At 46.7% G+C, this 11,702-nt stretch overlaps 2 protein-coding genes across 3 annotated transcripts in view; both read left to right on the top strand.

The window, feature by feature from the left end:
- Nucleotides 1-203: 203 nt before the first annotated feature.
- Nucleotides 204-3,161, top strand: CCDC163 (CCDC163 homolog; the record flags this gene model as incomplete). Its single annotated transcript, XM_088834987.1, is given in 9 exon segments — nucleotides 204-239; nucleotides 340-373; nucleotides 514-704; nucleotides 807-888; nucleotides 1,050-1,236; nucleotides 1,348-1,375; nucleotides 1,377-1,417; nucleotides 1,707-1,773; nucleotides 2,837-3,161. Coding segments are annotated over 9 exon segments (774 nt in total), but the record flags the coding sequence as incomplete, so codon positions are not given.
- Nucleotides 3,162-7,047: 3,886 nt separating this feature from the next.
- Nucleotides 7,048-11,702, top strand: part of TESK2 (testis associated actin remodelling kinase 2) — a 143,060-nt gene continuing 138,405 nt past the window's right edge. For both annotated transcript variants that reach the window (XM_088835254.1, XM_055401508.2), the window contains exon 1: nucleotides 7,048-7,386. The gene's annotated coding sequence lies outside the window, so the exon portion shown is untranslated. The remainder of the gene's footprint in view (nucleotides 7,387-11,702) is intronic.

Genomic DNA, 11,702 nt, shown 5'->3' with positions numbered 1-11,702 from the left:
TGACCTCATAGACGGACGCCCACCAGGCTCCCCTGTCCCTGGGATTCTCCAGGCAAGAACACTGGAGTGGGTTGCCATTTCCTTCTCCAATGTGTGAAAGTGGAAAGTGAAAGTGAAGTCGCTCAGTCACGTCCGACCCTTAGCGACCCCATGGACTGCAGCCTACCAGGCTCCTCCATCCATGGGATTTTCTAGGCAATAGTACTGGAGCTACCGACCGAAATGTGAGCAGGATTAAGGTGAGGGGGCGCCTGAGTCGCCCGCCCCCCTGTTAAGGGGATGTGGGTTAATAGACTGCAAAACAGAACTCATTGGCCTGTGCATTTGTTTCTTTTGTAGCAACGGCTGTATCCACTTGGAGTCTCTACTGGGGGTAAATATTGTCCCTTAGCCTTTCTTTCCAGTGTTATCCACTGTTCCTTCCAAATTCCAACTTTTTCTTTTCCTGAAGAAACATCTGTTCCCCCCTCCACCTAACTGGGCTTTGCACTTGTCCCTTCCTTTTTCCCTCAGCAGGAGACCTGGCTGGGACCTGGATTTCCCCTCATCACTTGCCTACCCAGTCAGGAATCCAAGCTCAAAAGGCTTGGGCTCTAGAGGCTCCCGTATTCCCAGAGAGGCTAAACTGGGTGGAGGCCCACAGTGCATCTTCTCTCTGGGATGAAGTTACTATTCTTCGATCCCAGCTTTGATCCCAGGCTCAGGTGAGGCATGGACTCCTGAGGTGTGTATATTTGGGGTTTGTGTGAGTGTGGGATGAGGTTACCAGTGGTTGGGGAGCTCATGGGGTTTTTCTGCCTGGGTAGTTGACTGAAGCACTGCGGCAGGCTGTGCAGGGCCTGCTGGAAGAGCAAGAGCAGCAGAAGTACTAGATCTCTGCCCTGGAAGGTATCTGATCGTTCTTTTCTTCATATACACAGCCTCAAATGTGTGTGCACATTTTGTGGCTCTTCTGTTGTCTGTGCACTTGTGTCTTGATTTGCAAGTGGAGTCTATAGCCTCATGTGTGAAGTTCTTAGGGGGCTGATCCCCTACTTGTCTCATTGTAGCATCACTAAGGTTGCTGCAGGGGGGCCCAGAGCAAAGGGTCCTTCTCCTGGAGCAACGTCTGGAAGAGATGAGAAGGGAACTGCAGGGCCTTCGAAGCCAGGTGCAGGAACAGGCCCGAGCCCAGATACAGACAGGACCACAAAAGTGCAGTGCCACCAGTGGGCTTAACGAAGAGCTTCAGAATGAGTAAGTGATGGGCAAAACCTTGCCTTCTTCAGCCCTGAACTCCTGGTACTCTGGTAGCCTCCTCTGGGCTTGTTAATTGGCTTTAGAATGACACTGCTATTATCCCTGAAGGCGGCAACTGCTGTGCGAGTAGTCACAGACTCTTCGGGGAGGAACTAAAGTTGCTACGGGACCAGCTGAGAGTAAAAGATTGAGGGTGGGTGTGAATTCACCTGTTCCCTTTTCTGAAAAGCCTTCTTGCTGTCCTAATAAATGACCATACCTTTGACTGCTTGAGCTACCCTGAAACCTGGCCAAGTATTTTGTCTTTTCTCACATGGTGTGAGTGTGTCTCTCCAGTCAGCCTGGAAACTTCCCAGTAGCTGGACCAGAATGTATCTGTCCGTTTTCAGCGCCAGGCTGGGCGCAAGGCAGGGAAGGGGAAGGAAGGAAGTTGGAGACGTTCCCTTACATTTTCTCTCATCTGCAGTCCAGCACCAGGAGCTGCTGCTGAAACAGATAACTGAGAGGCGGCAAGCTCAGGCCTGCAGCTGGAAGGTAGGACCAGAATTGGACCTATCTGTTCATCTCTCCCTTTGGAGGCCCCTTCCTTTCTCTATCTATCCTGTTTTGCGGGCAGGCCAGGATACCCTCTCCTATCTCTTTCCATCTCTTCCTTGTGCTGACTCCACCTCCCTCCAAAGCTTTTCTTCCCAAGCCCTCTGCTAAAGGACATGAGAAACTATCTTTGTCCACAGGAGGGCTCCAAGTGGGCTCAAGAGGCTAATCATGGGGAGGCGGGTGATCCTCCTGGAGAGGTAGAGGTTTGGTCTTACCTGGCCCTATGGTATGGCCGATGTTGGATCAGCTGCAAAGTGGCCAGGACGGCAAAGGTCACACCCTGGAGGCTGTCAGTACAGAGGTCCAGGATGCCCGGAAGGAGCATGACCTCCTAAGATCAGGGGGTGTGGGTGCTTATGGCGGTGGAAGGGATTTGGCTCACAGAGGCCAGGCATTGGGGAGCAAAGTTCAGCTACCTCAGATTTGACATGAGCTGGTAAGGAAGATATGGTAGGGGGTTATAGCCCATATGGGCAGTACTGCACATTTCCTTTATTTGACACAGTGTCTCTGAGTTTAGAGGATAAAGGGGGAATAGGCTGGAATCATAGCCTCAGGAAGGAGGACAGGTCAGGTCTGTGCTGGGAGGCCCCCTTGACCCACCGTCACCATGTCTACCTCTGATTCTTTCCCCTTTGCAGGACTTCCGTTCATGTCCTCCAATCTAAGCTGCCCCTGATTGCCCACCTTCGCCATGTCGCTTTCTTCATCTCGCTCTGAAGTCAGGCTTCTGGAGAGTAACAGTAGCTGGGAACTTTTAAGGAAGCTAGGTGAGGGTAAAGCAGGAGGCTGAATATGAGTGGTGCCTGGATGCCAGCTGCCTAATTGTTTGACACTGGATAGAATGGGGTCTTTGCCTCTTTCTTTGGAAATCCATTAACCTCTGTTGCTCCTTATCCCATCAGGCCTGTATGTCCCTCCCCAAGAGGGCAGAAGCCTAGGTCCGTGTGTAACACAGTGCTTGCTGATGATTTGTTCTTTTTCCCCCTTTCTCTCATAGATCTCCAAAGACACACCCTTTCTAACCCGAAGCCCAGCAGCTTTCAGCTCCAGTTCCAGAGCCTTGAGCAAGAGGACCTATTCTTTAAGGGCCCCAGGATACTCCTAAGTGACCTGTAAGGACTTGTAATGTAGTAGCTTGAAGTCTTCTTTGCTCACCTTCCCCTCCTGTTTCTGAGTTGCCTGCCCCTCCCCACTTGATCTAGTTGGTGTTTGCCCTGCTTCCTGAGGCTTGTCACTGCCTGTCCATCCCTGTCTACCAATTGCAATAAAATGGTTTAACCCTCCCTGATGTGTTTGTGAATCAGCACCCACATGGGATCGGCTCAGCTGTACCTTTTCTTTCTCCTGTTACTTAACTGCTTCCTGCCACCTTTCTCTCTGAAATCCAAGTTCATGGGCATTTATAACTGTATCTTCTGAGTACAGACCCTGTGCTCAGTGGAAATTGGAAGGAGAGGGAAGCTCCCAGTCTGGTGGGTAGAATGAGGTAGGCCAGTGCTCGGGGCAATACTGCTGTGGGGATGCAGAGGACAAGACATTCTGGTGGGCCCTTGACCTGGGCAGTAGAAGGAGTCCTCTTTTTTTTTTTTTCAGCTTCTGCCTCTTGAGGCTGTCTCTTGCCCCTTTATATCTCTTCATCCTCAGCAGCCCAGGCTGTGATTCTGTAGCAGTCTCCTCTTTGGTCAGTCTTTCAGCCTCAATCTCTAATCCAGTGGCTTTCAGGATTTTTTGACTGGGACCTCTAGTAAGAAATAGTTTACATTGTTTTGTAGCCTAGTAAATATACATGTCTGTATTAACTGAAACAAATTTTATGATTCAGTACTTACTAGGAGGTATACACTCTGATATTTCCTGTTATATTAAAAAATGCTTTTTGGCTATTGGTTCTGATCCTTCCTCCACTTGGACGCTCTCTGGAAAGTATGTCTTCCTAGGCAGATAAGGGAAGCTTTACTTTTTCCTTACCTGGGCTTTGTATTCTGGACTGTGCATTCCAAGATTTCCCTAGAAGTAGTAGCGTCTCACTGAGGTCTCATGAAGTCTCTTCCTCTGCTAAACATAGCCAAAATAATGTTATTTATACACTAAGTGGATGTTTTCTTCTTTTTTGAACTTTTTTGTAACTTATTTATATTTTTTATTGAAGGATAATTGCTTTACAGAATTTTGTTGTTTTCTGTCAAACCTCAACATGAATCAGCCATAAGTATACATATATCCCCTCCCTTTTGAACTTCCCTCCCATCTCCCTCCCCATCCCACCCCTCTAGGTTGATGCAGAGCCCCTGGTTGAGTTTTCTTAGCCATATAGCAGATTCCCGTTGGCTTTACTATGGTAGTGTAAGTTTCCATGTTACTCTTTCCATACATCCCACCCTCTCCTTCAGTCTCCCCAAGTTTATTCTCTATGTCTGTTTCTCCATTTGTGCCCCGTAAGTAAATGCTTCAGTACCATTTTTCTAGATTCCGTATGTATGCGTTAGAATATGATATTTATCTTTCTCTTTCTGACTTACTTCACTCTGTATAATAGGTTCTAGGTTCATCCACCTCATTAGAACTGACTCAAAGGCATTCCTTTGTTTAAATTAATTTTTAGTGGAGTATAGTTGCTTAACACAAGTGGATGCTGTTTCTTGAACTTAATGCATACCAGTCCTGGTATGTATTTGTCCTGAGCTAAGATGTACAGTGACATTACTTTGCCAACAAAGGTCCATCTAGTCAAAGCTATGGTGTAGTCATGTATTGATGTGAGAGTTGGAATGTGAAGAAAGCTGATCGCCGAAGAATTGATGCTTTTGAACTATGGTGTTGGAGAAAACTCGAGAGTCCCTTGGACTGCAAGGAGATCCAACCAATCCATTCTAAAGGAGATCAGTCCTGGGTGTTCATTGGAAGGACTGATGCTAAAGCTGAAACTCCAATACTTTGGCCACTTCATGCGAAGAGTTGACTCACTGGAAAAGACTTTGATGCTGGGAGGGATTGCGGGCAGGAGGAGAAGGGGACGACAGAGAATGAGATGGCTGGATGGCATCACCGACTCGATGGACATGGGTTTGAGTGAACTCTGGGAGTTGGTGATGGACAGGGAGGCCTGGCGTGCTGTGATTCATGGGGTCGCAGAGAGTCGGACACGACTGAGCAACTGAACTGAACTGAACCAGTGCTCTGCTTATTTATCAACTCTTGCATCAACATCTGTGGAAGACAGGTTTGCAAGGGTGCCAGGGCTCCAGTAGCAATGTGGAACAATGGTATTTGAACTGTCACCAGGTGGCAGCACATGATTTGTTGCCAGAAGAATGATATAGAAAAGGCTTTTGGCCAAGGAAACTGGGCCAGTGTTGATCTCTTTTCTCCCTTTAGAGATCCTGTGAGCTATCCATCTTTCTATAACAGTGTCCTGTTAAGGTTACTCTCCTGCTGAAGAACCTTGGATAATTCTCACAGCATAAAAAAGAAAGGACAAGTCTGGCACTTAAACTGAACTCACATTTAACCTTTTTCTCCCTTCTTATCTCCTACCTCACAGTGTGCGTGCTCTGCTGCTGCTGCTGCTAAGTCACTTCAGTCGTGTCCGACTCTGTGTGACCCCATAGATGGAAGCCCACCAGGCTCCCCCGTCCCTGGGATTCTCCAAGCAAGAACACTGGAGTGGGTTGCCATTTCCTTCTCCAACGTGTGAAAGTGAAAAGTGAAAGCGAAGTCGCTCAGTCGTGTCCGACCCTTAGCGACCCCACGGACTGCAGCCTACCAGGCTGCTCCATCCATGGGATTTTCTAGGCAAGAGTACTGGAGTGGCTTGCCATTGCCTTCTCCAGTGTGCGTACTCAGTTGTGTCCAACTCTTTGGGACCCCATGGACTGTAGCCTACTAGGCTCCTCTGTCCACGAGATTCTCCAGGCAAGAATATTGGAGTGGGTTGCCATTTCCTCTTCCCTCCCTCCTCCTTGGTTCCGCCCTTGGTTTCGCCTTTTCCTTTTCTTCCTGACCCAGGGATTGAACCTGCATCTCCTGCATTGGGAGGCAAATTCTTTACCACTGAGCTAACTAGGAAGTTTAAACTTCTTTTGAAAAAAAATTACTTGGTTGCACTTGGGTCTTATTTGAGTCAAGTGAGATCTTTAGTTGTGGCATGGGAACTCTTAGTTGTGGGATGTGGGATCTAGTTCTCTGATCTGCATTATGAGTTGTGGAATCTTAGCCACTGGACCACGAGGGAAGTCCCCTTTCTTAAACATTATTGCCACCAAGAATGAACGCCACTCCACTTATTCAAATTCCACTCATCTGTAAAGACCCAGCAGGAGGCAAGCCTAAAGATGTCAGAAAGGAGGTCTCCAACCCTAGGGAGCACTAGTGCAAGAAGGTCCATATTCCTTTGTTTCTTTACCTGCTTTTTCCCCCTGGAAGCTCTAGTCCTATTCCAATCTGCTCAGGCATGAGATTATGACTGCCTGAGGTCCAGGCATAGGGAAAACAAGAGGAAATATGTATCTGTTGAACAGCTGAACAGAATTCTATTCCCTGCCCTGTTTTCAAGGAAGTTCAAGGGTTCCCTCCTCCAAGAAGTCCTCACCAAATCGACTCTGTTTAGATGAGTTACTCGCTCAGCATTTCTGTTCATTGCTCTTACTATCTCAAGTCGCTAATTATTGTTCACATCAGTTTTCTCCTCTATACTGAGATCCTGTCTGACTCTGCGTTCATACAGCTTTTGCCTACTCAGACAGTTCTTACTCAGCTGTTTCTTCTCCAACCCAAAAGCCGCGCCAGTCGAATCCATTTTCTGTTGGCTTTATCAATTACCAAGAGCTTATATGTTTGGCATTTTGATTGGCTTATTTTGTGTTTACTGTCCCGCCCTCTGAGAAGCTCCTGGACTTGGGTTTCCCCCAGGTGTATTCCCTCCCTCCTCCTTGGTTCCGCCCTTGGTTCCGCCTTTTCCACACACTGCCTCTTCTGTTTTTACCTCTACTTTCTTCCTATTGGCTCCCTTAGTCCCCCAGAGTTGGAGCTTTGGGTTGATGATTGGCTTCTCTGAACGCCCATTGTGCCCGCCCTCATACCACGTGGTATTCCTAGCGCTAATTGGGCAATTCCACCAGCTCGTTTTTTTCAAGGATTAACGACTGATTGGCTGTTCTGAGGGAGGGCTTGAGGTGAGGGGCGGGGCTAACTAAACCCCGCCCCAAACTCCCCTGCCCTGCGGGGCAGGCGTTTCACTCGCTCGCGGCCAGGGAGCCTAGCGGCGCTCCCAGCTGCCCTCTTTGCTTCTCCGACCGGATCATCCTCCTGACCCCGCCGAACAAGCCGGGGGAGCGACCCCGACTTGGGGGTCATGGCAGTAGCCTCCTCGCCCTCCGCCGCCGCTGGCCCCGCCGAGTCGCCGGCTTCTGCGAGAGGGACCCCCACCGCCTCCGCAGGCTAAGAGCCGCTGCCGCCTCCGAGCAGTGAGGGCTACTATGCTCCCTCTTTGCCTCCGCCTCCCCCTCCCGCCCGCGCAGGCACCCCTCTCGCTGCTCAGTCCCGCCTCAGGTAACGCCAAGAGAGCGCGTGGGGCACGAACCCAGGGCACCCGGCCCGCGCGCGCGGCTGCTACCCGCCTGGGCTCCGGCGCATTGGTGCTCGGGTGTTTTAGCACTGGCAGAACTCCTTCGCTTCCCGGAGGCCCTTCTCTCAGCGGCTGGGGACACTCCTCGACCCCTTCCCCTACTCTTTTCACTTCCCTCAGGGTGCCGGGACAGCTACCCCCTCCCCTCGCGCCTTCTCTCTGCCCTCTTCAGAGGCCCGGAACCCGTGAGAAGTTCGTTCATAAATGGGACCCGGTCCCCGACTCCTCTCAGGCACTTTTCCCACTTTAGAGACTCAGGACTCCTTCGTTTCCTCGGAGAACTCCTGTGTCTGAGACCTTAAGCTTCACCCTGTCGGCTCGGACGGAGATCTGGACTCTCAAACTTTTCTCAAACATAATCTTCCCTCATCCATTTCTACCCTCGAAATATACTTTCTTCCCCTCAGGCACTGCTGCTGCTGCTGCTGCTAAGTCACTTCAGTCGTGTCCGACTCTGTGTGACCCCATAGACGGCAGCCCATCAGGCTCCCCCGTCCCTGGGATTCTCCAGGCAAGAACACTGGAGTGGGTTGCCATTTCCTTCTCCAATCCTCAGGCACTACTAGCTCCTTTTCAGTCCTCCCCTGTCATCCCTCTTATCCCAATCTCTCCTTTTCCCTCCTCTGCCTTTTATTCTTCACTTTGAACAATCTGGACTAAGCCAGTATTCAGATTTAGCTAGAAGTGAAACCGGGTTTGTCAAATTTAAAAATAAAAACCTGTCAGTTTATCCCTCTGCGTGGGGTGGGGGAACCTTGCTAAATAATTTGGACTTTATTCTGTAGGTATGGGGAGCTTTTAAAGCTTTTGTATGCAGGAGTTTGGTATGGTTGATTATCTCTGGTGAAAATATGGAGGAAGAATTCAAAGTGAAGACTTGGAGGCAGACAGCCTAGGTAGTTTGGAAAGTAATGTGCTAATCCAGGTCAGAGGAGAGTGAAGAAAATGGCATGCAATTCCATGTGCTCTCAAAACAAAGTGGAGAGAATTAGTGGGAGATTTCTAACGTGACTGATGGGATGGATTGGTAATATTAATTGAAATAGAGAATAAAGGAGCAGTTATGAGGGAAGGTAATGAGTTTGGTTTTGGACAAGTTTAGTTTGAGGTGTTTTTCAGATATTATTGTGGATAGGTGGAAATTTGGGTCTAAAAGTTGGGAGAAAGTTTGAAACTGGATACATATATTTGAGGGTCAACTAAGAATATATGCAGGATATTTGAAGACTTAGTATGGGATGGTAATGCTGAAAGAAGAGATGAAAAGGGCTGTGGACCAGGAAGAATATAATTGTTTGTAGGGTAGTAGACACTGAGAAAGAGAGGTTAAAAGAATGGGACAAGAACTCGAACAGAGTGGCATTATGACAGAAGCCAGGGAGGCCTGGCGTGCTATGATTCATGGTGTCGCAAAGAGTCGGACACGACTGAGCGACTGAACTGAACTGATGACAGAAGCCAAAAGAAGAAAGGGTCTCAGGAAGGGAGAGATTGACTATCAGTGTGTGATACCAGTATAATGAGAATTAGGAAGAAACCACTGAATTTAGTAATTAGGAGATCACTTGTTTTCTTTGAAAGACACTTTAGATAGCTTGATGGTGGGAATGATGGATGGCAGTAATCAGATCATGATGGATTGAGGAACAAATGTGGGACAGTGAGTAAAATTCCTTGTTCAACAACTGTGGTTGTGAAGGAAAACTGATAGTAGTGAAACACCTTTGTTGAGGTTATTCTATATGTTGTGTATCATAAAGATGCTTTGTAGATCACAACAGCCTTGTTTAGTATCAGTAGTATCCCTCGTTTATAGTTGGGAAGTCTATAGGCAAGAATTTGAAAAAAGTCTGTCTAGTTCTGAAACCTGTGTTCTTTCCACTATGGCACATATGTGTTTTTCTTAGTATGAGTGAAACAGTTTTGTAGATTGAAGGGAAATTTTATTTATAAGGGGAAATTTTAATATGTTGAGTATTTCATTTTTTGACACCACAAGAATAGACATTAAGTATGGATACTGATGTGGTTGGAGGGAAAGAAAGTGAGCGAGTTTAAAGATGGTCTTATTTTCTTGATGTGCTCGGTTATCTGTGGAGAAGTCAATTATCTTTGAAGACTGAAGGAACTGTGGTGAGTTTCTGGCTTGAGTTTTATGGCCTTGGAAATCTTGAGTGAAAAATGAAAGAGGGATGGATTAAGGATTAAACAAACAAAAAATTGCTAACCACATGTTCAGTTCAGTTCAGTTCAGTCGCTCAGTCGTGTCTGACTCTCCGTGACCCCATGAATCACAGCACGCCAGGCCTCCCTGTCCATCACCAACTCCCGGAGTCCACTCAAACTCATGTCCACAGAGTTGGTGATGCCATCCAGCCATCTCATTCTCGGTCGTCCCCTTCTCCTCCCACCCCCAACCTTTCCCAGCATCAGAGTCTTTTCCAGTGAGTCAACTCGTCGCATGAGGTGGCCAAAGTATTGTAGTTATTTATGATAATGGGGCCTAGCACCATGGATTTTACACTTCTTCAGCAGCCTAAGAGCAAGAGGGCAAAAAACATGATTGGGTGGATCCAGAAGTGGAATTTACAAGAAAGAAAGATGAAATGGAGAATAACTTCACATTGCTAATGATAGTGTGGGAGATGTGATGGACTTTGAGGGTCCAAGCTGGGGCTATAAGAAATAAAACGTTCACTGGGGCTAGTGTACTTGGAGAATAAGGAGACAATCAGAAAGGTGGTTGAAGACTAGGTTTTGTAAGAAATACAAAATGAGAAAGCTGTGAGTTCAATATAAATATAGTTTCAAGGTAAAAACTAAAAACACGATGTAACTGTCTCAGTGTTGTTGAAGGGGAATAGAGGTTATTGTACTAGTGGGAGGATAAGGGACTATGACAGATACTGTGTCGTCATTATGGATATCGTAGTTGCTCACTATGAAGCAGGAAGTGGAACAGAGGAGATGCTGGGTCCTTTATGGGGGGCTGCTCATAATTAAGGGACCCAAAATTGAGTTGGACATTCCTTGTCACTTGTTCAAAAGCAGTACTAGGTGGTACAAGTACTTGTGTGCTTGTGTGTGAATTAATGTTGAGATCATCAGATACTTGATACTGGATGTATGATGTATTCTCTCATACAGATATATATATTTGGGATGGTGGTCTCAAACAGTCTTTTGTAATTTGGAATATTTTAGGCCTGGCATGCTGCAGTCCATGGGGTCGCAAAGAAGCAGACATGACTGAGTGACTGAACTCAGGCCTGTTTAGTTCTGTTTAAAAGTGTATATGTTGAGAAGCTAGGCTAGGACTCTCCAACCCATTATCCCCAATAACATTTTGTACTTATGTTATTTGTAAAAGCAAAGTTACACATTTTCATATTTATATGTACCCATCCTCCGGCTTATTTCGAGTAGAAAGCTGACTTGCTTTAATGATTCTTACTCCATGTGAAAGTTTTTACGAGTATAATTCCTGTGTCATACATTTCATTTTTCTGCAAAATGAGTGTTGTATTAGAATTTGAAACCTATGATAAGGGCTTTTATGAGAATTTCATCTTCCAGGAAATGAAGCCCAATTATTGCATTGAATAGTGTAGGTGATGGTGAATATTTTAAACTCACATTGTTATATATATTTTCCAAGTCATCATATGGAGATGACATCAGTGTGGTCACACTGGTGTTACTTTTATTGAGGGAGTGGTTGTTTCAGAGAAAAACTTACTTGTGATAATTTTTATTTTATTTTAAAAAACTTCATCATCATTATTATTATTTTATGGCCACACCATGTAGCATATGGGATTTTAGTTCCCTCTGCAGTGGAAATGCAGAGTCTTAATCACTGGACCACCAGGGAAGTCTCACTTGTGACTATTTTTTTTAATGTTTGGTTGCACTGGGTCTTTTTTACATTTGCGCGGTCTTTCTCTAGTTGCTGCGATTGGGAGCTACTCTTCTCGTGGTGCTTGGACTTACTGCAGTGTCTTCTCTTGTGGTGGGTCACAGGCACTAGGCACACAGACTTCAGTAGCTGAAGTGCATGGGCTTAGTTCCTAGACCTGGGATTGAACCTGTGCCACTGCGTTGGCTGGCAGATTCTTATCCACTGTACCACCAGGGGAGTCCTGTGATAATTTTTAAATCTTACATTCTTGAACATTTCAGAAAGACAGTGACAAAATTATAATCCATCCTGTTATGATTAACTATATGATTGTAGGCA

Source organism: Moschus berezovskii, chromosome 4 (genome assembly GCF_049115385.1).
Source record: "Moschus berezovskii isolate FMDL1 chromosome 4, NW_MosBer_1.0, whole genome shotgun sequence".
Taxonomy (NCBI): domain Eukaryota; kingdom Metazoa; phylum Chordata; class Mammalia; order Artiodactyla; family Moschidae; genus Moschus; species Moschus berezovskii.
Note: the sequence above shows the minus strand (reverse complement) of the source record. Positions and strands in the feature narration are given on the sequence as shown.